Source organism: Anarhichas minor, unplaced genomic scaffold (genome assembly GCF_050575085.1).
Source record: "Anarhichas minor isolate MPS153535 unplaced genomic scaffold, ASM5057508v1 ptg000017l, whole genome shotgun sequence".
NCBI lineage: Eukaryota > Metazoa > Chordata > Actinopteri > Perciformes > Anarhichadidae > Anarhichas > Anarhichas minor.
This window is the reverse complement of record NW_027466463.1, coordinates 14,439,045-14,465,377: the sequence shown is the minus strand read 5'-3', so window position 1 is coordinate 14,465,377 and position 26,333 is coordinate 14,439,045. Positions and strand designations below refer to the sequence as shown.

At 41.9% G+C, this 26,333-nt stretch overlaps 1 protein-coding gene across 3 annotated transcripts in view; it reads left to right on the top strand.

Moving 5' to 3' along the window:
• Window positions 1-45: 45 nt before the first annotated feature.
• Window positions 46-26,333, top strand: part of vti1a (vesicle transport through interaction with t-SNAREs 1A) — a 105,243-nt gene continuing 78,955 nt past the window's right edge. For all 3 annotated transcript variants that reach the window (XM_076093840.1, XM_076093842.1, XM_076093843.1), the window contains exons 1-4: window positions 46-226; window positions 3,514-3,572; window positions 4,500-4,610; window positions 19,932-20,009. In XM_076093840.1, the coding sequence (XP_075949955.1) occupies window positions 133-226; window positions 3,514-3,572; window positions 4,500-4,610; window positions 19,932-20,009 (342 nt within the window). In that variant the 5' untranslated portion in view covers window positions 46-132. The remainder of the gene's footprint in view (window positions 227-3,513; window positions 3,573-4,499; window positions 4,611-19,931; window positions 20,010-26,333) is intronic.

The following is a 26,333-nucleotide window of genomic DNA, read 5'->3' as shown; positions in this document are numbered from 1 at the left end:
AATAAACATAAAGTCATGTTCCTTGTCGAGCACGTTATACTGTGACTCAAGGAAGAGACTCCATTCGGGACTTGTTGTTATTATCCTGAGCTAACCCAATAAAGCCACCTGTTTTAAACCCTAAACGTCAATATGTCTTCAGACTTTGAAGCCTACGAGCAGGACTTTGGAACCATTACAGCAGAAGTAACGAACAAAATTGGCAGAATCCCCAAACTAAGTGGAGGTGAGGCAGTAACAACTTAAATCAATTAGCTGGAGAGGCTGAGCTGGAGCTAGCTATCAGTTAGCTGGCATTCTTCAGCTGAGAAGGCTAGCTAACGGTGGCTGGTGTAGCCTGCTGTACTTGTGTTAGTTCATCCATTTACCGTATTGTCTTCGTGTAAAAGATGTATCGCACTAAGGTGAACCGCTTATGTAAGAGGATGAATCACGTGTCGAGGGTTGGCTTGATGGCTTGGCTTGTCTTTAATGGATTTAGACAAAATGAAAAAGTGTAACACTGTGCTTAGTGGCAAATACAATCTTATGTTTTCCGGTAGTCGCAACCAATATCTTGTGTAGTAGCTTTTATTGACACCTTTTAAGACAAATAATAGGATATTGCATACAGCAGAGCAACAATCTGTGATGAGTCCCACACAGAATGTTTTCTTTTATTATATAGATTGTTTCTTGTTCATCTATCTAATATTGTTTTCATATTTAGGTCACAAATGATAATTAAAGAGTGTTGCAGACGGACAGTTGATTGTAGTATAGTAATTGCAGGATACAGTAATACAGACTGCACAGAATTCCTTTCCCCAATTAAAATGTGTCTCTCAAAGTGGAGCTGATGCACCTGTTTTACTGAGCCTGTTATATCTTCTAAACGTTGTTCCTATTGTCCTGAAGCTTTATTGATTAGCTTCCATTGTTGGACATTCATCATGCTGTCATGGCATATTTTTACCCGATATTTTCACATTCAAACACGTAACTCTTCCCCCCCCCCCCGCTGCATCTATTGGGCCAAAAACGTACATTATCTCTGAGCAGCTATTGTGCCGGTATCACACTGTTGTGCACTGTAGCTTTCTTGTTCTTGTGAAGACCTGTCCCTATTTACACAGATCACAAATACTGCTTAAGCACTGCCTTATCAATCACAGTTGGTAGTGGGGGTAAAATAAGTTTGCATTTTTTTGTCTAAATTGTATTGTACACAACTGACTACTGCATGTAGGTTTCTTTCAGTTTTGACTGCTAAACACTCCAATCCATCCCTTACCTGGAAGAGTTATCTCCGACTTGCTCATTGGTTTTTCAAAGAGCCCTGCCTCACACAAAACCTGGCCCAACTGAATATTTCTGGTTTGGAAATTGGCATCTTTTGAAGCTTCATGGCGGCCCATTCCACAGTGTAATTCCACATTGCGTCCTCTCGCCATCTGTTGACTGTGTCGGAGTAAAGCCCATATGAATATGCACAAAGCCAGGAAACGCATTAGAACCACAAGTAGTTGTTCAACGTCTTCTGCCACCAACAGAATAGTTTACAGTGTGATTTAAATTCCCTTCCTTCTCATTAAGGGGTTTCTTCTTTCCTTCCTTAATTCCCTCTTCTTCCTGAAGTGGCTGAATTTTTTTTTCCCCCCTTGGTTTGACAGCCCTCCATTTAATACATTAATATAACTCCAGACAAAGGGCCTTTGTCAATACTGTTGTTGTATCTCTCCATTTCACATGTGCACAATTGCTGATAATAGTACAGGATGTGTGGAAAGAATGCCCTTGACTGTCTCCATTTATGTAACAATCAAATGAATGTTTATATATTTATTTGTAACTTACCATCCCCCCAAAACCTAAGGTTCATTCAGGACTATTTGAATACGAATACAATGAAATGTTAGGCCTTGTTCCATGAAACATCAATGTCATTTTTTCACCTTTTGAGTCTCTATGGAAAGAGATTTCCTGTCAATCATTGCAACTCAAATAGAATTTAAAATGATTTATTTGCCAAGCCCTACTTCTTCTTTGTTTGCCTTACTTCTGTGTACAAAACTTCTCATCTGTAAATATCCATATATATTTCACAGCTCTCCAGAGTTAGAGCCGGAGAGCTCCTTCTCCCCTCTCAGCCTCTGGCTGTTTACTGTGTCGGCTGCGAGGTTGGACACGGGTTTTAAAAATGAATTTGAGGACCGGCAAAAGTTGACGTTGGCCCGTGGTGCCTGAGAAATGAAAATCTTTGGCTTTAAGATTGTTTTGCAGTCCAACAACTAATAAATAGCCTTGTGATCTGCTCTGACGAAGTATATACAACACATCTGAAAGGGAGTTGATTTAAAATAAATACTTGAATTCAATAGTGCAGTAAGCCTAAGCAGGTTTTCACACAGTGAAGTACACTTAAACCACAGTAAATATGGTCTGTGTGTGTGTGTGTGTGCTGTGTGTGCTGATGGACACTATGCTGGATCGAGTTCAAAATCTTAAAACGGACAGTTTGTTTTATCTTTGTAAGATTTCACCAGCAGTGAAAACATTCCAGCGTTGCAGTTTGACTGACGTCCATTGTTATATGTATTTAATCCATTTCTGTGTTTTTAATAGATTTCTGTTCACCAACTCCTAACCCAGTTTAATATGCTGATTAGCTTGTTGTGTATAGAATTATTATATAGTATGAATTTGGGACATGCGCAGACAGTCATAACTTTCTGGTAACAGTTATTAGTAACATCTGTACTCTTCCTGCTACAAATCAACATCTGCTGTGAAAAATGTCTTTCCATATAATTCAAACAATTGAAACATTTAATATATTTTCTTGATATATATAGCTTTAACGATGACTTGGTAATTAATCCGACTATACCTAATTATTTAAATTTTTGACTCCATTAAGATATGTTGTGTTCACGATGCTTCTCTCAAACATTTAATGCTCGATCGCTGAACTACCGGACCACACTTCCACATTTCCCTGTGGGTTCACTCTCATGGCAAAGCTCTAATTTCAGAACAAAGACCAGTTCTTCTACGTGCACAAATGAAGTGGTCGTGTTGCCGCCTTAAATAACGACGGGGATGCGCTGTGTGGTTCACGGGCGTCTTTGGAGCTCTTTGCAAGTCGTAATGAGTTTCAATGGGTGATGTGGAAGAGCAGCCACGGGGTGAGGTGCAGAACGGTGCGTTAGTCATTCTGAGTGGGACTCATACTTCTGGCAAGTGAGCAAAGCTGACACCTCCCTTCCCTTTGAGTTGGCACGAGGTGTCTCACTGCTCCTCAACGGAAACCAACAAAGGCCTCATAGACGCCAATAACTAAGAGACATCAAATGTTGGCTCGTCGTGCAGAGAGAATGTGTAAATATATCTTCAAATGTGTCCTCGTGTGTTGTTTTTCCTCCCAGTCTTTCTCCTCTCTTCCCCCCACGTTGCGGGGGAGTTAGGTTGTTGTCATGAAGCGCTGTTCTTCTGTCGGCTGATCAATATGTTGCTGTTTTTTCTCTCTTTCAGAGGAGAAGACGCAGCTGGTTCTAAATGTCGACAAACAGCTTGAAGAAGTCAGAGAGTTGGTATGTCTTTGATCAGTAATTTTCTCCTCTTCCCATTTCCTAAATAATGAATTTGTGGAATGAGGGAGGGGACAATTTTCCCTGGCACCAGACAACGGCACCTGTATTATCCTGGTGGTGACATGACATGCCGACACACACACACACACTTCACATGGCGGAAAGGAGGCTTCCTCCTCACATGATTACTTTCCAGTAATCTGCTTTTAAGTGACACCCCTATGACACATTTCAAGCCATTATCTTGAGGTGGGAGTCTTCATGTTGCTGTTTAAGAATGAGCAAAGTCACCTGACAGAGACAAATTGTTGTCGCAGTTGTCTTGTTATGTCACGGTGATTAGTTTCCTCCAAATCCGCCTCAGAGAGACCTGTCTAGCCGCGCGTCAAATGTACGCTTACTACATTCACGGTGACATCGTTGGGCCCGTGCACGTCGCCGCAATGAAGCGGCGCTCGTATGTATTTGATTGTGTGTATTTATTTACGGAACAGCCTTCCTCCCTCGCAACTTTTATCACGGCTGAGTGATGCCAGCGGGAGGCATTTTTGTCGTTACAATCAACACGGAGCATATTAAAGTTAATGCCGCTGAAGTTGCACGTTTCAGAAAGTTTCATGTTTCCAGAGTTGACACAATTTCTATCTTGAGCAGATTCTTGTCGTAGGAATGCGACATTAACAGAAATGTATTGATGGTAAGAGAATGATCTTTGGAGCATCGGGAGGCCTAGAAGAAGCTCTATAACTCGATACAAAATATAGTTAAAAGTGCACATTTCACCAGCTTGCACCGTAACATTATAATGTAAATTGGATCAGAATGAGCTCTAGACCTTTTGTGATGCATTATATCCCAAGTTGTAAATGTAAATGTTAGCCAAGATGTTATTTTGTTAAATGATCTGAATAAACTGCTTGTTTTCAGCTGGAGCAGATGGACCTGGAGGCGCGTGAGATCCCCATCCAGAGCCGAGCCATGTACAACAGCCGACTGAAGAGCTACAAGCAGGAGATAGAGAAGCTCGAGAAAGACTTCGTAAGTACTTAAACGCCTTCTTAAATCTTTCTGAAGGGTTGCTTCAATATTACAAATGAAAAAAAAGCACAAAATTGTCTTTTTAAAGTGTGGTTTTCAAAATGTGCGTCTGTATGGAAACACCCTGTTTATGTACACGACATACTGTAGTTATATGTTGTCACCTTTTCAAATCCCTTGTGGTTTACATGCACATCCAATGTTTGCTCACGCAACCAAACTCCCTCTCTCTCTCTCTCTCTCTCTCACACACACAAAGCTCAGCGGTGCATCCACCGAGGTTAATTCCGAGTTCCTATTTGAACTTGCAAGCGGTGCCTATTGAGAACAGGTTGTGTGTGTGTTTGTGTTGTTGCTGCAGAGTCTGGCCTTGTTTAGTAATTCATAAAGTGTGTCTTGACTTGATATCCAGCCTCTGTCAAAGTGTAATAAACAGCCCGGTCTTGTAGGTGCATTGCTTTTAGTCCACACTGTTGGCTATACCAACATGGCTCAAGGCGTTTCACTTAATCAATAGTGTGATAAGAAATGAGTAATTATTTGATGTAATTCCAATGCTTGCTGGTGTTCGTTATACTTTTTGTAGCTCTTCCTATTATCCTAAGTCGCTGTAGTTCACTGTTTGTCTTTAATATATGTGTGTCTTTAATGATATCTTTATTGTTGTCTGTTATTGTTTTCTGTTGCTCACAACACGATAATAAACCCGTAGTGTAAATGCAACCGTCCTTGAGCTCGAGAGCAGATCAGTCCTTCCACCAATCGAATGTGACGTGAAAAAGATCCACAACCTCAGAATGTGTTGGAAAGACACACGCTGAAGGCGGATCTCTGATTGTTGCAGCATTTAACGGTGCTGTTAATGTGCTTCCAATTAAGTTTGTTTGTAAAAAGTAACAAAACTTTTCTAAAAACCGTGAAAGGAATTGAAGGTGTAGCTTTCCGTTGTTGTATCATTTGTTGTTGGGTAGCTGATGCTTGAGGGAAAGGATTTCAGGAAATGATAATACAAAACATATTAAAGTTAATTTTAAGGCGCTTGCCTTTCAAGTAAAGTGTAAAATCTTTTTTTTGTTCCAAAATGAAAGGAAAATTGTGAGAATCACATCTAAGCTAAACAGAAATATCATTGAAAAACTGGATATTTTGAACATTTTTGTAAAAATAAACATAATTCTCACTCGTATCTTAACATTTTAATATCTTTCACTCCCACCGCCCATGCGTGGACCGACCACTAACGAACAAAACTAATCTGAATTAGAACCTGCTTATTTTTCACCCTAATCCTAATCTCAAACATCTGCTCGATGCCTCATATCGTTCATCACAACATTTAATAAGGAATACACAACATTTCCCTTCCAAATCTGCTCATCGCAGAACAAACAAGTCGCCGTGCGAAAACGATCCGTTTGGACGGGGCTATCTTGTGCTAGTGATCTGTGAGAACACCACAGAGATGTGCTGACTGAGATCACAGGAGGAGATCTCTGTGCCAACACAGTTTACTTTCCTCGCCACGGGCATTTAATTGGCCGACGGTTAATCTTTAACTTTTCTTCTCCCCGCACTTACCATGCTTAATCGTCAAGCAGTTAACTCCCGCTGAGGCTGATATTGGTGCAAATTGTACGTCCCTTGCATTTGTATTCGGGGCTCGTGTTCTTTCCTTTAACCAGGGAAAGGTAAGAATTTCCTCCAAAACAAAATGTCACATGATTACTTCTAAATTCCGACTTCTTTCCTGCCTGTGTCGAGGCCCAGGATACTGAAATCCAAGCAGAAGGTAGCAGTGAGTCCTAGTGGATAAAGAACAAAAGAATATTGCTCTGCTTGTAGCTGTGACTCCCCCAGTGTAACGGAGTCATTTTCATTTTTACACCTCCTGTGTGCGGTGCGGTCGGATCAGTGTGCATTTAAAACCGGGATCGCCCACCTCACACGGCAACGTCTAGTATATCTGGTCTCCCGTAAATCTGATGCAAGTGTTCAGAGGGCGAGAACTTCATGCCCCCTCAGATGTGCCTCAGATGTGCCAAATGCTTCAGCCGAGCTCAGCCTCTCACTTCCTGCAGGCCCGGGGAGGACATGACACTCGGCTCGAAAAGGCGTCGAGTGGAAAAAAGGCAATCTCCTTTTCTTTTTAATGTAAAAAGCTCCGGCTTTGTTGTGCTTTCCGTGGATATCAAGGCCTTTCCACTCCCTCACTACCCGATCTCCCCCCCCAAAACCCACCCCCTGCTGGTCTCCCACGGGTGTCTTCCCCCCCTTAACCTGCTCTCTCATCCTCCCGTTCACCCGTGGTTTGAAGTCTTCCTACCACCGGTGTGCCAGCTTGAGACCTCATTCCTGCTCCTTTCCAGACGGGGCCAGAGTCGACCCCGCCAACCCGGCCATTTCATCCAGGAAGACAACTTATCAAACGGGCATCCCAAAGGTGTATCTGTGAGATGTAGCTTTGTTGGCTTGGTTGACAGCTTCATTGCGATAATAGAGGGGACAGTGGGGGTCTTAAAGGTGCTGGGTCGTGACAAACAGGGCAACGCTGCACCTAAAGGGGATGCCCCCCCCCCAAAAAAAGGCTAAAATGAGGAACAATGAAAATCCTATTTGATGGAGTCGGCTTGTCCTGGTCAGGGGGGAAGCAGGGTGGCGTGGCTCTTAGCCGTGGCTTTGATCAGGCACAGAAGAGGTAAGCTTAATTTAATGAAATCTATCGGGTAAACAGAGCCACCGGCCTCAAAGGGCCGCACTCGGTCCATCCCAGTAGGGGCGGTGGGGGTCTACAGACGTCTGCTGTGTCTCACAAAACACAATCCACTTTTGAGGATGTGACTGAAAATGATGCACCGCGCTAATTGTAAACGCGTGACGCCTCTGACATGGGCATAATGAGGTGTCAGCCGCGAGCTGTCATTGGCTCAGAGATTTAGAGGTAATTTTGTCAGCCCCTGGAAATTGTTGTCAGGACGCTTTTTTTTGTTTTTGTTTTGTATCAAAGCCCTTCCTTTCTTGCCATTTTCAAAGGTGTCCCATGTTGTATTGTTAGGTCTGTGCTTGAATATGTTTAGCAAAAAATGTTCGTCTACCACAGATTTCAGTTTGTCTTACTGGAGTTTAAATATCATGAGATTAAAACAACTGTGTCCAACCTTTCAGCTTGTTCTTAACACTGGTCACAAATATAGAAGGTGCATCTCTAACTTCACTCCACATTAGTTCCAAGCACAGCGAAGCTCCACGTTAGAGCGCTCTTGAATACTTTTTAAAAGTGAGTCCAGTAGATCTGCGTCATATTTATTTTTTCTATACTTCTTTTCCGTGCTGTGTTTTGAAGGCTCTCTTTACTTTGTGTGACTTTTACTTTGAGGCGTCAGCAGACCTCCCACTCGTTCCGTCTGCTGTGGTTGTTTGTCTGTTCTTGCAGCAGATGGCGCTGTTGCTCTAAGAATCTCCTTCGACTGAAGGTACGAGACCAGGACAATATTGGGGCACATTTCCCAATTACTTTGCCTTTCTGATGTACGAGGGGCCTTGCTATGATAAATCCTTCCACTTATTGCTATGCCTGACCTCATCCTTTATGCTTTGTAAAGGAGATTGGAAATAATTTCACCAGAAATGTCCTTGTGGTAAAAGCCCATCGAATACAAAGTGCATTATATATATTATGTAGTCTAACTTTATGTATTCTCTTTAGTTTGTCTCTGTCTAGTCGAGCTCTGAAAGCTAATTATGTAAGCTACATTTGAATGAAATAATATCTCCTAAGGAAAGTGTATTGTAAACATTTCATACTCCAACTCTCCCAATTAATCTTTGTGACATTAGGTGTTGCTGCTAATACGTCCCCTCCCTAAGTTGTCTTTGCGGTGTCGAGTTCAACGATCCTTGACTCTGATAAAGGTTAATTGGCAGTCATTAAATATCAAGCTCTGACAAGTTTTATTGTTGAACGCGTCACATTCTTCTGTCATTAAGTGGATGCGGGTGTCAGTCATGGTCAAGGCAGTCGTGCGAATGCACCGAGGGTTCATGGGTAATTCTTTAGCGCTGAGGAAGATCAACCGCGATGTGGGCTGAATAGAAAGATGTTGTTGATTAGTCATAACGCACTGTACAGTTCTTCATCAAGTATCGCGCATGTGTCTGTCATTATCAAGCGTCTTTTGAAATGCATATCTCTGCCCAGCGTTTATACGAGGTACGCAAGTTAAATATGATGCGGTCAACTTTCTGTCACCTGAAGTACCGTACGCCTCTTTTTAAAAGTACGGTTTGAAATCGATACGCAATGATTTTTCTTCTTTTCCTTCCTAGCTTCGTTTATTCCATTATGGATATCGAAATAGTTGACGTTTTGTGTGTTTTCTCATATTGAATCCTTTTAGCCAACTGTCCCTTCCAGATTTCTGATTTGTCTTTTTTTGGGGCGGCGATTGTTTTGAGTCACGGTCAAGTGTGATGTCTGGACTGCCCTTTCTTTAACAACCTTTCGATGGAAAGCCTCCTAATGTTTGCCCAGGAAGATAATTAACGCATTCCCAAAGAGGACGCCAACCTTGAAATATTGAACAGCTTACTTGTGCCAGGTACGCAAGAGGTGAGTGGAATGAGAGAGCTGTTTTCTGTGTACCTGGATATATGACTCTCATAGTTATAAGTGACCTTCTAGAGCGCTGTATTTAATGAATTAGTCCATCGGACCTTTTTTTTTTTTAAGAGCATCTTGTAAATGAGGAGAATTGATTTAAACGATATGAGTTGATACAAATTAAGGTCAGTGTTTTTATTGAATGTGTCAAATGTGAATGCGCCTCAAACGAGGCCAAGGCGTACGAGTGTAACTCGTGGTTTGTTATTTGTTCCCCTATCTCAGAATAAATTGACTTGTTGTAGAAGAACTAATGAATGACTCTTGACTTTACAAAACCCGGCTCGGGCTTCGTCTTCCAGTTTTTTTTTCGATGAGACTGCCATCAGAAGTTTTCCATAAGCCTCTTTTCCTGTTTCCAAACCCCAGAGCTATTTGTTGCCTCTGCATCTGAAGGTCAGCCGCGATCCGTTCATCATTTGCAATGAATTAACATCTCTGCAGGGTTCTTGAAATGCCATATAGAGTTTAGGGTATTGTCTCCGCGTTCTAGGTTGGAGTCTAGTGTGCGAACCGTTATTTACTCCTCACTCGAAGCATACTAATACCTTGTTCTGTATTTAGAAAACAGACCCCCCCAAAAGAGGAGGCCGCTCTTCATTTAGTCACTGTGTGAATGTTTACGTACAATTCTTTTAATTAGTGGTCACGGACAATTCAAGGTTGTGGAGACGATCCAACTTTGGCTGATAGCAGCCGTAATAAACTCATTATGTTTGGCACAAATGGGGAAAGAAGAGTTTGCAAAGTCATTTATCAGAAAGTTGTGCATTTGCTTTCAGAAGCTCCCAAATCAACGCTATTTCTTTTTTTTTTTAACACCAGATGCTGATAATTCTGTTGAGATTTAAGGTTTTGATGGGAGATTTTAGCACCACTGTGCTTCCCACACTGGAAGCCCACTCGTCGTGTAAAATAAATTAGCTTCCCCCCCCCCCCCCCCCCCCCCCTCCTGTCCTCGTCGCGGTGACTCCTCCGAGCAGACGACATGACAGACCACCATTAGTTGGATGTTAGACACTTTAAATCGCCTTAGGTTGCCTTGGCTTACTTGTTCTTATTAAACACAGAGGAGTGAAGGCAGATTGACTCTTTTCATGGTTTCTTGCTGAACAACCCATCAATGACTCCACATTCTAATCACTCGTAACTAGTTTTAAAAGGACTCTGCCAATGGACAGGGATTTCTCCCACATATTTTCCCTGAGTGCAGATTTAAGATGTAAACAAATGGATCTCCTTCTCTACTTATGAATTATGTCTTTCATTTGGAAGTTGTTGTGCACAGTACGTCTTCCTCGAGCCCTTTGTGGATTTGTGGCGTCGGAGGCTTTTCCATGTCCTCTTTATGGACACCAAGATGGGATTCATTTGTGGATTAGCCTCGTGTTGAAACCCTTTTTTTATTTATTTTTTTCCACGTGTTTGATGGGGTAATGGCAGCAGTGGGTCACATCTGGGTTTGAAGGACGGTGTCACCGTCAGGACGAAAGGATGTGTTGTGCCAGAAGTTCCGTGTTCCTGCTTCATGATCGGGGAAAAAATGGGAGTGAGACACAAACCAGAATATCTCAACGTGCATGAGTTCTCCTCTTCTTTTTGTTACTTTTTTGTGTGTGATTAAAACGTATGTATCGCATATCAATTAGTTTCATTGATGGTTGATTGACATGTCTCTCAAAAAATGTCCCTTTTGGCAAAGTCCGGGTGGTCACTCCATGACTTGAATGGCACGACAATGCCATCAATCCCATGTGATGAGCATCAATCGGGAAATACAACAGTCTTCAACTCCACTTCCACTGCTACTATAAAAGTGTATTCTCGAACTTAACAATTTCAAGTGGTTATTACCACGATTAATGACCACTAGAAGAATTATAGAGACTAAAACCATGCTGGAAAAGCACAAGTCTCACCCTTATTTGGACCAGACCCTGGTGTTAAAGTCACGACAAATCCGAGTGCAAAATCACGAATAGAATATGTTTGCAAACCATTTTTATGAATATGATGAGTGCCTAGATAAGTGTCCCAGACAGAGAAGTGAGAATACATTTCGGGGACATTTGCTTCCCTGTCATCCTCATGAGTTTCATGGTCATTAACAGGATGAGTTCTTGTCAGTAGTCGACTCGCAGAAATCACACAGCATATCATTTGTAAGCCGATTTCCCCCCCCCCCCCCCGCTCCCCCTCCATCTCTTTATGTTAACACTTGTCTGTATGGGTGAGGTATCTGCATTGTGCCTGCAGCACAGGTTTTTTTTTTTTTTTTGTTTGGCAGTGTGCAAATTTCGGCCGTTATCCTTCCACGCGATCGTTTCCTCTCTCGCTTATCTCTCCTGGCCCCTTCCAAAGTCGCCGTACTTCCACACACACACACACACACACACACACACACACACACACACACACACACATACACACTGACAGCGATCAGTATAGCTTTCAGACGCTTGTCTGGCGGAGTCTGCCGCGAAAGCGAAGGCCCTCCCAGGTCCCCTCGCTGTCCTCGGGGCTTGTGTGATTGAGTGACTGGAGCGAGTGGGGGCCAACAGATAATAAGGGGGGGAAAATATAAAGACATGGGGCGATGATGTGATAACACCCCCCCTTTCCCCCCTCTGCTCCCTCTTTTTACACCCCTTTCCACCTCCCCGTCACTTTTCCCTCTGTTCTTCTTTCTGTCCTACCCCCGGTTTCCTTGCACCGAGCCTGTCCCACGCAGCACTGTAAACCAGAAGTGACATGTGACACCCACTCCCCAGTGATGTGCTGACAAGCGGGTACTAGAATAGGTGACACTGTTTTCTTTTTTTGCCAGACTGGCTTAAGTATGGCGAAGGCATTCATGAAGTATTTATGAAATACATTATGAATCATTGGGTCTGTGTTTTTTTTTTTTCTCTGTATTTTCGGCGGTGGCATTTGCTTTTTAATAAGTCTGCCTCGGAGAAGGCGAGAGTGAGGAGAGAGGGGTAAATAGAGGAAGGACTCTTTACATTGCATCTTTACTGGCGTTTCTTTCTAGTTAAAGCTCCATGTTTACACGTGTTTTAACCCCATGCTCGCACAAACACGCACACACATGCGGACACACAATTAAAGTTTGTTTCCACCTCTCATCCTAAGTGTTTCTAATGAGGGAGCGTGTCAGAAAGAAAGGGAACGTGTTGTTGCTCTCAGCGACCGACAATTTTGTCTTTTTTTTTCTGGTGTTTTTGAAGCCTGCAGTGGAATCTGGCTGTGGCCTTGATCAGAATTACATTGTGGAAGATGAATTAGGGTTTCTTTTTCAATTATCCCAGAGGTTGGCCACCATTAGAGCATCAGCCTGCTCCTGCAGTGAGACTAAACTCTTTATTTTTGTTCCCATCATGACCACAGAGCACTTGTTTGTTCTGCATTGTCAAAGTTTTTCTTATTTCAGAAGTGATCTGTTTCACATAACGCATTCTCTGCTTTAAGTGCCAAATGGCCAAAGAATCCTCAGTATGAAAAAAAGACACAAATCTTTTGCCCATTTCAGAAAACAATGCAATTTTACAACAGCTCATTAAATGGATGTGATTTGTTTGCTTTTTACTTCAGTTTTTATATTTTCTGCTACTTTTTCTTTTGAATAATGAACTGCAGATGTTCGGTTTTTGTGAATTACTCAACTTACTTACTTACTTGTTCCTGTGATGAATATAGCGTGTTCTTTTGTGTGTACTTTCGTTTTTTATTCCCGCTTCAGATGTGCAAACAAGTCTTCTCTGTAGACGACAGTTTGCAATTTCCCCTAAATTTTTTTTCCAACTACTTTTGTAAATTCCAGTACAAAACCTGCGGACTCCCAGGAAACTGGTAAGTGTATTGGGAAGTTCAGCAGGGCACATGTTGGAAGGGCTTTGGAAGGGGGCCTTACTGGCCTCATCAGCATTTGAATGTGTCCTGGCTACTGAAATAACAAAGTACACATAAATATATAGAGATAATGATCTGGCTAAGTCCCTATATGTGCTGCTGTATTCTTATGCTAATGAGCCAGCTATTCAGCACCAACAATGGTCACATTACAAGTAAAGGCAAAGCACTGAAGGAGATAGTCTTCTGTGTGTGTCCACTGACGGACAGGCACATGCTCAGCAGGCCCGACTCCTCTCCCTTTGTGTCTAGCTTTTTTTTATTACATTTTTCAATTTTAGATAACACTCCAAGAATAGACATCAAACAGAAATGAATCATAAATCGAGGTCAGGAGTGAACCTCTTTCCAAAGCAGAGAAAGGGTTAAAAGTGAAGGTATTTCTTTCTTTAAAAAAGATGGGAGGACTGATAGGAGAGGAGCTCTTCTCAGCAGAGGGTTCAGTGAACCATATGTAGGTAGCCACAGGCTAATGGGCCGGTTGGTCCCTGGCTTGCCAGGTATCCTGCATTGCACATCTCCTAACACCCCCCTTCCTCCTCCACACACACTTTCTCTCTCCTCGTCATCCTCCAACACCCACCTCTCCCACCCCTCCCACCTTCACTCTGTGAAAATCCCTCCTCCACTTTCCTCTAATCTCACCTTTTTCTCTGGTGCTGACCCGGGGAGGCCCACTTTATTCCCCACTGCACGCCAGAAGCCAGCGTTGTGATCGGAGCCCGAGCCCCTGTGCTGGTTCCCCCTCTCCTCTCCTCTCCTCTCTCCTTGCCCTGGCTGCCCGCCTCCCCGACGGCTCTGCTCTATTGATTTACTCCTCCAACCAATGCTGTCTGTCTCTGTTTTGCACCACCAGCACCTAGGTCCCTCATCTCTATAACCCTCCCTCTATCCCCGCTTTCTCTCTTTCCCTCTCTTCTTTCTTTCTTTTCTCTCTCCCCATACTTCCTTTATGTCTCTCTTTCCGTCCCCTCCTGCACAACCATGGGCGAAGAGAGGAAACCTGACGGAACGTGGGAGACGGAGGCAACGAGAGATGGAAGGATGGGGGTGTGGGAGGGGAAACCGGGCCTTTGATTTTTCATTAGAAGAGCCTCCATATTTTAATATTGGGTTTAATCGGGCCCTCATGCCTTAAAGAAATAACCATTGAGAGATGATCCCTTGGCCTTCAAAAAGTATATGGCGCTTCTTCAATCAAAGCCCTCCTTGAATTTGCTCTTTTGTTTGGAGTTCACTTGCAACCCCCCCTCCTCTCCTCCTCTCTTCTCTTGCCGCCTCTCGGCCTCTCGCTTTGTGGGTACAGTCGTTAGGCTTATTGACTGATCTCGGCTGTACTTAGCAATAGAAATGACTTTGACAGGGAAATACACCACTGGTATCACAGAGGTACAAGCATAAAAGGCCCCGATCAGACTAGTGCACTCTTCCACCAGCAAACGGCTAGGTATTCATCCCCCAGAGATCAAATCCTGTTTACTTGTGGTGTAATATAATATCATTTTATAGATTTAGTGATGATGTGAAAATAGCAATTTGCATACTTAAAAAAAAAAAATAAAATAGAATTAAACTAATAAGGGGATTTTTTTTACACGTTTTTTTTCGTGACGAAAGATCTTTTTGAAGCTGATGCACTCCGTCGCCCTAAAAGACGTCTCGCCACCTCGTACCTGTTTAGATATGTCGCAAGGCTCATTTATTACCTCGTCTCGGTTGATCGTTCACCTTTATTTGTGTTTTCGACAACGGCTTCTCCGAGACTCCTTCAGGTTTTTCATGGAAGTGGAACACAATGCCGTACGCGTCGCAGCCACCAAAGCACCAACCTGTGAGCTAATGAGAGGCCCCATGCTGTTATCTAAGGCTCTGGCTTCTCTACCACTGCTGCACTTCTATTAGGGGAGAGAACACACACCGGGCTACCGTTCACATATGTACGGTCTCTAAAGGAGGTTTCCCCGGGATGCAAAGGCTCGTAGAAGCCGCCGCCGCGCATACAGTGGACCCCGTGCACGCAGACGCACTCACACAAAGACACACAACAGTCAGAAGTGTGTGTGTGGGGGGGGGGGGGGGGGGGGAATTCGATGGCACCAAAGACCACAATAAAACAAAGACACAAATGACACCCTCCTGTGACAATCCCAGCTACTTGCCTTTGTCTGATAATATATCAAATGCATTTAAAAAGAGCACTTACTTAATTGAACAACCTCTCCCAATTTGTTTGTGTTAAAGGAGAGGCAAAGACACTAGACAACATTTGTGTGAGTGTGTTTTTTCCTTTGTGCTGTGTGTCTGTGTGTGTGTGTGTGTGTGAGTGTTAAGCCCCCCTGCCAAGCAGAGATGCATTATTTAAGATGCTGTTGTGATACTTGTGCCTGCTTAAAGGTCTCCGCTTCCTTTTAACGCCACGCCGCATCGGTCCACCTCTGCCCCCACTTGTGGGGGGGAACCAGAGTGGGACCCGCTGGTACTGGTCCACGCATCACCTGGGAAAATATCACAGCAGGGGGGGGGGGGGAGTGATATCGATAACCTTTTGAGTTTAGCATATATTCTTGTGAACATAAAGACATTTTATGACCCAATTTTATCGGCATTTCATTGCTGACTTCAGACTTTTGTGCGTTTTCAGTTTTTAGAAGAAATTCAAGGATATGAAACTGTTTTTTGTTTATTTGTGTGCATTTCATTCCCACCTGAAAGTTACTATTAAAATAGCGTTTTGATATGTTTCCACATTCATAGAGCAGCTTTAAAACAGTTATAAAATATAACCGGTCAATGCCAGTTTCATGGAGCTGGACGTAAGTGTTATTGGGTCTAAATTTGGAAATGCCAAGCTGCTCGCCCACTGGTGCAAAAGCCAGTAATGGAACATAGTATTGTAAATTGAATATGGTTAATTACTCTTCACGCTATGCCACCAGCCGTGTGTGCAGGGCGAAAAAAGGGAAAGCGGAGGGAAAAGGCGTTTGCGGAGGAACTTCAGGGCCCCTCATTACACTCTGCCCCTGGGTATTTCTACGCCTTTTATTTCCCATCTAATGAACTGTTTACATTTTCTGAGCTTTCCAGGTGCCACAATTATTTGCGCTTGTCCTTGTGTCACACGTTGCGCCGGGAGAAAAGCAAGGAGGAGAGTTGGAGGGCATTGAAATGTGTACGTGAATCTCGGTTCATTTGATTTTAATTATTTTTTGGGGGGGGATATGGGAAACTTTTCTTTCCCGTTACAAAGAACCGTTATTGTTGACTGCTTGAAATTAGGAAAGGTCATTGTTCTACAATCATCAATACGTTTTCTGGAAACAGATGTTTTTTTTTAAGATTGACTTTCTTCTTCCTGGACAGTATGGACCCATGCATGCCCATATACTAGAAAGAAATTGCGCACAGACGAAAGATCCATATATTTGCAATAATTAAATAAATATAATTTTCTCTTCAGGATTATGCCAAACTGATTAGCATATCTGATATGAATTGTTATGCATGCATATGTAATTACATTTTGATGGGTAAGAAGAGTCGTTTTTTCTTCCGTCTGCTCTCCATGTCAACAGAGGTACAACGTGTGTTTTTGACAGGACACCAGCACCTCCAACGCTGCTTTTGACGGCATGTGTGGCGTTTTAAAGGCAGGCCACTTTGCATAAAGTTAAGATGTACCTTTGTACTTTTCTTGTGTGCTTCCGGGAATAGAAGCAAATTCTCACCCAAGATTAAAAAAAGTGACAAAAGACAGACCTTTCAAAAGGATTATAAAAAGCTCTCTTTTTTTTTTTTTTTTTTTCTTCTCTTCTCTGAGCAATAAGGTATCTTCTGAAAGCGCTCATTCTTTTTTAGATTACAAAGCCTGATTAGTTGGTTTCGTCTTAAGATGTGGAGCTCAGTCTTTCCATACTGTATCTAGAATGCATGCATCCCGTGGAACATGTATCTGACACCTGCTCTCCTCACCTCAACAGTGATCCTGTTGTCACGTTGCAATATTTTCGCTTTAACGCCCTAACTTATAATCAGAATCCGTTACTGTATTAAGCAGTCAATATTGCACAGCTGTCTGTGTTTCACATCAAATGGGAAGGCAGTAATCACTCAGGAATCTGTTGTTTTCCTGAGGGGGAATACAAAAACTGGAGTGTATACTGTAGGTGCAGGGGAAGTAGCGGCACACTTTCATTTCAATGACATTTTCCATTCTTTATACTTTCCTTTGTTATCTGCACTGTTCTCATTGCAGAAACGCTTCATACATTCATCTGTAACAGACAGCTATTTAGAAATACCAAAAAATCCCTGCGTATGGTTTGAAGGCGACGTAAGCCTCAACATTCAAATCAATGCTTCTCCCAGGCTTCCTCGTCTCAATTACTGGTGAAGTCGTCTTTCCCCCTAAGTTGCACTGCAGCTCTTTAAGATGAAACTCTACTTAAATGGAATATGTGGGTGTTTTCCTGGCAACAAATATGTGTGTGTGTGTGTGTGTGTGCCTGGTGTGCAAGTGCACATGCTGTCTTCAAATTGATGCTTATTGTCTTTCTGGTTTCACTCAAATCTGAAATTCCTTTTAACATCTGACAGCAGCACAGTGACCGCTTATTTACATTTACACAGAAGATGGGCCTTAAATAATGCTGACACTAGAATTTAAAATGTAAAATGTGCAGAAGATCTAATTTTAGAGGGACACAATATGATGACTTTAATTATTTTTTGAATATAGATATCGTTTTTGCAGACATTTCAACAAAGCGAGGGTTTCAGCAGAAAGAAAACAAGCAGTAATTATTATATTATATATGTTTATGTCACCTATATTTGCCATGAAGCAACATATTTATGTTATTTGTATTTTTAATCAAAAGATAGTTAAAAGTAAATTTAAAACAATCTAGTGTGATACATTTATAGAGTTGTTCTATATTTTATGGACACATAAGTGAGTGTTGCAATGACTCTCACAAACTTCAAAGTTAATAACTGAGCTAAGCGTATGGCACAATCACAAAACAATTGCAGAACAGCCCATTTTGTGACATAGTGCTCCTGCGTAGTGCGTTGTTGGGGTGCGGGGCAGTCCGTGCTGCCGATCTTCTCTTTCCCCCACACACAGTGGGCGTTCTGTGGTTAGCTCGGGTCCCCGTGGTTGAGTATTGTTTGGGTGCGCTCTCCATCTAATGGGTTTCGTGGTCCGGGTCAATCAGGCCCTCCGTCTTGTCAGTAATTACTCCAGAGCACTGTGGCCCTCAGCAGCACGATAATAACAGCCAAATCACATCAGCCATGACTTTCCACTCAGTGCTCCAGTTTATGAGGAGAGACGAATACCAAAAAAAATAACCGGCTCGATTGTGATTGGCTCCAAAGTTATTTCAATCAAGAAACTTGATATCATCACTCGCGAGGTTAGAATTGGCTTTTTCAAGTCTGATTTGTGCTTCTCTTACTGAAGGGAGCATCAAAGCACTTCATGCAATCGCTTCTTCAAACTTTAACTGATAATAGAAAGATACTGGGAAAGGGATATTGTATTTGAGGAAAAAGAATGCCCCCACCAGGTAATTGGTGTTCCTTCACTGATTCCCTTACTTTTGTTTTATTTATTCTGAGTCGAGAACTAAGTAAATATAGAAAATAGAAAGAATTTGTGTTGAGAAAAAGGGATATTTTCATTCCTGTGCTGGTGTTTGTCTTTGATTTTTTTTTACCCACCTCCTGCAGCCCACCTAGAAACCCTGTCAAGGCAGTGAGAGAAAGCGAAGGAGTCTCAGTAAACACTTTCTGTGTCTGCTGCTGGTGTGTATTTAGTTTAGAGGGCATGCCAAGAGGCTGTTTTTCCATGGGTCGGGCGTCTGTAAACAAGCGGTACAACGGCAGCCCACTCTTCGACAATCGGAGGTGGCACACTCTGAAGTGTGTATGAAATGTGTGTGTCTGAGTGTTTGTCTTGTTGGGTTTCTTTTCTTTTCTTTTTTTTGGACATGGCATTCCCTCTTATTCGAGCCTATCTGGAGAGAGAAAGAGAGAGAGAGAGAGAGATAGAGAGAGAGAGAGTGAGAGAGGGTTTGTGTGTGTGTTGGAGAGAGAGAGAGGCAACCCCAAATCCGATGGGCCGCCAATGGGTGATGAATTATTCCCTGTCTGAGTCTCAGCATTGGTGTTATCACAGAGCCTGCTACTGCACTGGGATGACAGCGGTGACAGCCCCCAGAAAAGATTTAGCGCTGACAAGTGATACTTCCTCATAATACATCTCCCTGGCCCTCTCCTCTGTCCCCCCTGTTCCACTCTACCATCTCTCCATGCACACAAGATGAGGTTTTCTATCCTTCAACTTATATTTGTTTAAGTGGGCAAGGTGTGTGTGTGTGTGTGTGGGGGGGGGGGGGGGGGGCTCTTTGCCATCACTTCTGTGGCACAAGTGCAGTAGGTACAGTGTACAGTAGCTCACCTTGGAAGGAGGCATGGGCACAAACCTAGACATACTTGTTTCCAGTACGTGTGTCGTAGTGGTACACTCAGAGAGAGACACATCCTCACAACCTGCATGTGTAGGACTCGGTTTGTCACCAAGTTCCATTAGGGGGCTCTCGTGCTTAAGGAATGCCTGTTGTGTTTTTGCATCAACAACAGTACTAAGCCATATTTCCCCACTTGTTTTCTCCTTTTTGCTCTCCCCTCTGTCTCCCTTCTCTTCTTCTTTTTGTCCTTCTTCCTCATCTTCCTCCCCCCCACTGCAGAAAAGGTCACGTATCGCCTACAGTGATGAGGTGCGCAACGATCTCCTGGGGGATGACGCCAGCTCCTCGGAGAACCAGGTGAGGTGCTAATCAGGGGCCCGAAACGACAGCAGTGTGGGTGGCTGACTGGCCCCAAGGGGTGGGGAGGTGGGCCCCTCGTAGCGGCCATCGAGAGCTGAAACCGCAGTATTGTCACCAAGTCATGCAGAAGCAACACTGTTTAATGCAAAGCTGGGCTGCCAGCGAGTGGGCTCAGGGCATGGGACCAGTGTCAAGCCACAGCCAGATTGTGACCGACGCACATGCACACACACACACACACACACACACACACACACACACACACACGCGCACACCTAAACACAAACGCACTATCCCACACAAATTTAAATCCGAAAACCCGGCCTCCTCACTCCAACCGCCCCACAGCTGTTCTCCAGCCGGGTGTAGACTTTGGCCAATAATAGATCCTCCATCGAGGTCCACACACACACACACACACACACACACACACACACACACACGCAGCATTTCTAAATGTTGTTCTCCGGTCTTTATTTAAGCTCAAAGGGTGGCGAACCTTCACAATGCAGATACTTAAAATGAATAAGAATGGAGGTTCTCATATTGTTAACAACTGATGTTTTGGTGCAGTGCTCCATACAAATGATCCTTTCACCCCTAAATATATATTTTTTTATTATTTAATATCATCCCTGAATCAAAAGATTTGAATTCTATTTGACTTGTTTATGGTTTTGATCTATCGACTATGAACATATTCACAATTGGTTAATTACCGATGACGTTTTGTTTGAGTATCGGTTCAGCCTGTTGAATTCAAGAGATACAAACAGATAAAGACCACATATGTGATTTTCATTCATTGTCAGCAATGTGTACAAAAAGAATCATTCACTGCACTTGTGAAAGTGGCAATGAAGAAGAAAAAACAATTATCTTGAATTGTGATCTTAATTGCCCAAAATATGCCACATGTTCTTTTTAACTTAAGCTCTTTTGAATAAATGTAGAGCTGCATCAAAACAACGACACATCAACGGATTCAGCAAACAGCGTTTTAACATTTGAGACGCACTTACCTATTGCTCACCTGCACAGCTGCCACTCATACGCAGCCCCACTCAACTATGACCAAACGTCTTTTGACTAATTATATATTGCCTTTACAATCGGCTGTCAACTTGCAGGGGTTGCTGCGTCGCGAAGGCACACGCAATCTCACACGCTCGCATGCAAATAAATACTTTGCATTTGCGCCCTCAAAAAAAGAAAAAAAAGACAAAGATGAATACTCGAATGCATATTTGCACATTTAGTCCCACAGTGCTTTTATGTGAGTATATTTAGATGATTCGCAGCTAAGCAAAGCTAAATAAAGTTGTCTGTTTGTTTTTCCCTATTACCATTTCAATGATGACCCATGAACTACACATCTTAGAAACATATGTATCAAGAAACCAAGATGTGTAATTGAAATGCATATTCCCCGCAAATTAGCAAGACACAAAAGTGACTCTGACATTTTCTGCAGAAGTTGGAAGAAGGTTTGCTGTCAGAAATGTCACGTTTGAGATACTGAGGACTTCTATCAGAATCCTGTCAAGGAAGAGCTGAACAAAAAAAAAAAACGGATCTCATTTAATATCAAATCTTATTTCCCTTTCATTAAACATTCATCCCAAAATATTTAAAATGTATATTTATTAATGTAGAATTGAGACATCTTAAAAGAAAATCATTGAAAGAAATGTATCCGTATAGAATTAATATTATGGAATGATGTTATACATTTATATTCTAAATTGGGGAAATTGCTGTTTTATTGTTAATATTGTTTTTTAGTATTCTTAATTATAATGATCAAATTATTTTTATTTTATGTCAAATTATTGTGTTCCTGACTGAAAACAATAACGTGTTCATTTGATCCATGCATGCACACATTAGAGGTATCAGAATGTGACATTTAATTCTCAGCTCACGTCAACACAATAATGCAAATTATGAAATGTTTGTGAATAATATGAATTACATGGAATGAATGTTAAAGGTATAAAAAAATATATTTAGCTGAAAACGTTCATCTTCGGGAATTTTGGGCCAAAGATGAAAAAAAAATAAGTGACACTTTCCTTTTAATTTTTTCATTGTATTTCATTCAATTTCATTTTGTGCAAAAGTATCACCACGACTCGAGACTTGAATATGTTGAAAATATACAATATCAATTATTGAATTGTGAAAAACCCTTTTAATATTTAGCAATTATAATGTCTGAGGTGAAACTTTAATAATTGTATTCCACCGTATATCTAAAGTACGCACACAAAGCCTGAGAAAGAATATTCCTGCTGGGGCCAAAAGCAAAGTAAAGAGACGATATACGTTTTCTCCTTTTTCCTCCCAGGTGCCGTATTTACCTCATTTTCGTTCTATAACTTGTGGAGATAATAGTCGTCTTGGTTTTGCTGTGAGTGGAGTACTCGGAACTTCAGAGTTTTTTTTATCTAACGAGACGGCGGCGATAGGAGAGGGGAAAAGATGGTGGGGGCCGGGGCAAGTCGGTCAATTAAATTCCTGACGATCTGAAAGAGGTCAGGATCATTTCATATAGCCCTGGCTGAGCAGATCATTACCAGTCACAAATCTGTTGGTTACATGGCAAGGATTTATAGCTAAGTAAATAGGGAACCGTCATAAGTTCTGAAAATGGCGTATTGGCCCTGCGATAATGGCTAAAGGACGATTTAATAGAGTTCGCCATTTATTCGTTATCTGTGTGCGGACAGAGACTGAATTGGCACTATCACTTGTTTTTTTTTTAATAATGTGGTAGGCTACCATTGCACATTTTCTCCTTCTGTTTCCTCTGCATGCAACACACGCACAAACGTTGGTGCACACACACACACACACACACACACACACAAAGACAGACGCCACACACAAAGCAGCAAATGCCCGCCTGTTTTCCACACACGAACACTATACGGAATAGTTTCGATTTCAGTCACAGCAGAAGGCTTGGCCACAAGAGATTGTGCCGGTTTGAGCCGGCATGGACCAGATTTTACAGGCTACAAAGGAAGCAGATTACCACTTGTATCGAATTCCGTATTGGATAAAAAAAAAAAAGAAATCTTTTGTTTGAAAAAAAGAAAAATTGCTGATTATCATAACAGAAAAATTGCAGCAGTGCAATTTTGAATACTGGCTGGCATCACAAAAACACAAGGCAAAAGGCGCTCATGCCGGAGTAATTATAACATTTACAATATTCTGTATTTACGGCTCTATATCTCTTGAGCAACGTGAGCGTCGTTGGCTGTGGGAAAGAATGGATGCCAAAGAAAAATAAAGCTACACAGGAAGAAACAACCCGGCTCAACATGCCCCTCGTATAGTTTTAACAAATCCTCCACCAGCACTCGCAATCAGTGAGGCAGCACAAATGAGCTCGAACAAGTTTTGTTCGGTACCCATTGACTGATGGCTGAGCTGGGGGTGAGGGATCGCAGGATCTGCTGGGTTTTTCTCAAGCCCCCCCAAATAAACACATCCACAGTGTAGTTTTAAACTTTGGCCCCTTCAATAATGCATTCTTAGCGGGGAGCTGCTGCTCGAGTTAGAAAAGACAGTTTCCACTCTTTAAGTGCATCTTGTTGCTGCCGACATTTTCAAGGGAAAGAAAAAGGAAAACACACAATTATACTTGTTTACCTCCCTCCTTACAGATATCAACAATGTTTTTTTATGTTTGCAATATTGCAGTGAAGCGTCGTGTTTTTTTTGGGGATTGGTGGGGAAAAACTAAAACGATGCGAGAACTATTTTTGAGATGCTTTTAAAAACAATACGGGGGGGGGGAGTGCAGTGACAAATGCACGATTGTAATGGGGGAAGTACTTGATGTTTGTGTTTTATATAGTATATTCCTCATGAATGTATTACCATTCGACACATTTCTTCGAGTGTGTTTACTAGCGGTGTAATATAAATAGAGGAGACAAAGGTATGCAGTGCAGTGTTGTTTTTGTTATTTAGGATCCTAGTATAACAAATGTTTAATGTTAGTTTTTTATATTTATCCTGGTCAGAAGAGTTGGTGCTTAATTTTTCCACCAGCATGTTTATGTTTGTTTGTTTTGTACCTTTTTAAAGTTAGCAATCAAGTTCTTCTTTGAAATCTAGCAACTCTCACCTTTTTATGTGATACAAAATTATTCCAGGCTCACAAAATTCAAACAAACAGCACAAGTAACAGCGGCCCTGAGCCTCTCCTCACATCTCCTAATCTTTAATGTTGGTCAAGAAATGTGGATGAGAGAAAAGAGAAAAGACGCCTCTAAAAGGCTCGCAAATCAAGAAACGTGTCCTTCCCCCTTTTTCTGCCATCCGTGTTGCGTTCCCACGATAAGCCCCAGCCTTCGCTTTCCTCCTCTCCAGCAACAAGAACAGGCCAGGGAAGCAACCTTTTTAATTGTGATTAGGCATAATTAATGGCAAATGGGATTATTTCCCTCCCTCAAATGTCTGATCCATTATCAGAGATGCAAGCCTTTCCAGCGCGGGGGAATAGGAATAGCATTTCTTATTTACTTCACTTTAAATTTCCCCATTCTCTTTCATCAAAAATGTATAGCTGTGCTAAGATTCATTTTTCATGATCTGTGGCTGTCCCAATAATGCGCTCCCCTGTACGTATATACAGTGTTGGCCTCGCATACATAATCTAAATGCACCTTCACGGAGATGCACGAGCTGCGTGAAATATCGACAGGATATCAGCGTTGATAAACAGTGTGGCTCAGCGTTTCTCCACCTCGGTTCCAAAGGACACACACATTTCTTTTTATCCCTTTCCAGAGAATTCAGCAAAATGACAGATGCAGTTTACAAATGTTGAGGAAATATATTTTGTAACTGCGCAGACTGTATTTTTTCCTCTTTCCTCTTGCTATAGCAACTTCAGTGATGTGACGTCCTTGATAATGTTAGGTGATATCGCGAGTCGAGCGATCCGTTCCCTCTCTTGTTTAATGTGACAGCGCCAGGACTTGATCTTTGTTTGTTCAAAAAAAAAGTCAGCCCGAGCGGCGTGTTTAGCTCCGTTTAATGTGTTTGTCTTGTGATTTCCAAATGCTAAACATGCAAACAGATAAATCGTCGAGGTTAATTCTGTACCCAGCCACATGACTGATCTTCTTCCTGCCATGTTTCTGCCTTTTTTTATTTATTTATTATCTCTCCTTCACTCTCTCAATCTTTCTCTCTTCTCCCTTCTGCTCTCCTGATGCAGTTGATAAAGTTACGTGAAGAGGTAAGTGCTTCTCTGCTCCAACAGTTCAAATTCTGCTTTCCCACTGAAATTTCCATTTGCCCTCCTCTCTCCCGGAGAAAATTAAATTCAGCTCATTTGGACACTTTTTATTTTATTTTTTTCCTTCTTTTTGTCTGATTGAACAGCTTACAAGCCAAAGATAATGAATTCACTGAAGGCTAGTTCCTCCAGTTACCTTAAATAACATAAAGTCAAGATAAGATGTTATTTCTGATTCCACTTTTTAAAGGCAAATATTGAAGGAATGAAGATAAACTTAAGAGTATCTTCGCAGTTCAGAACTTGATCAACTTTTTAGTTTCAACAGGGTTTTGCTGCTTGTATTATTTGAATGGAGCCACATGACTTTCTTTCTGCCTGTTGTAATAAATTGGATTGAGGTTATCATTATTGATATGTGTGTTTATATTATACATGACAGACAGTACGATCGTTGTCTTTTTGTCATTCACTGCATTAACATCACCACCATTGCCAAGGTTTACTGAACTCGCTTCGTGACTTCTATAATGTGCACAATGTAAGGTGTCACGCACAGTGTGCAGCGTAATGACAACAGTCACTAAGCGTCCACTTCAACGACATGATCATCATCATGTTCAAACAAACAAAAATGCCAAGAAAACATGTTGAACTGTCGGGTACTGTACATTGCTGGCTTGTAGATCATGTTAGTAAAGATCATTTTAGTTTAGCAGATGAAGTTGGCGACAATACACAGCCAGCAGAAACAAGAGTTACCAAATGCTATCGTAAGAATCTAACTTTATTGCCCTTAATGATTATTTTATTAAACGAAAGCCACTGATTGTTGGAATAATGTTGTGGTTCCTTGAACTTTCATGTCGTTGCAGTACCTGTAATATAGCTGTAACTATAATGCCAATGCTATGTTGAGCTGCTCCACTACACAATAAAATACACTTTTAATTGATTTTATCTTTCAGTTGAACAAATAAATGATTGTGGCAATTATAATAGTGGACTGCCATGACAATCGTCCATTTATGTTTCTTTTAAGGCTGAAACTTCAACTC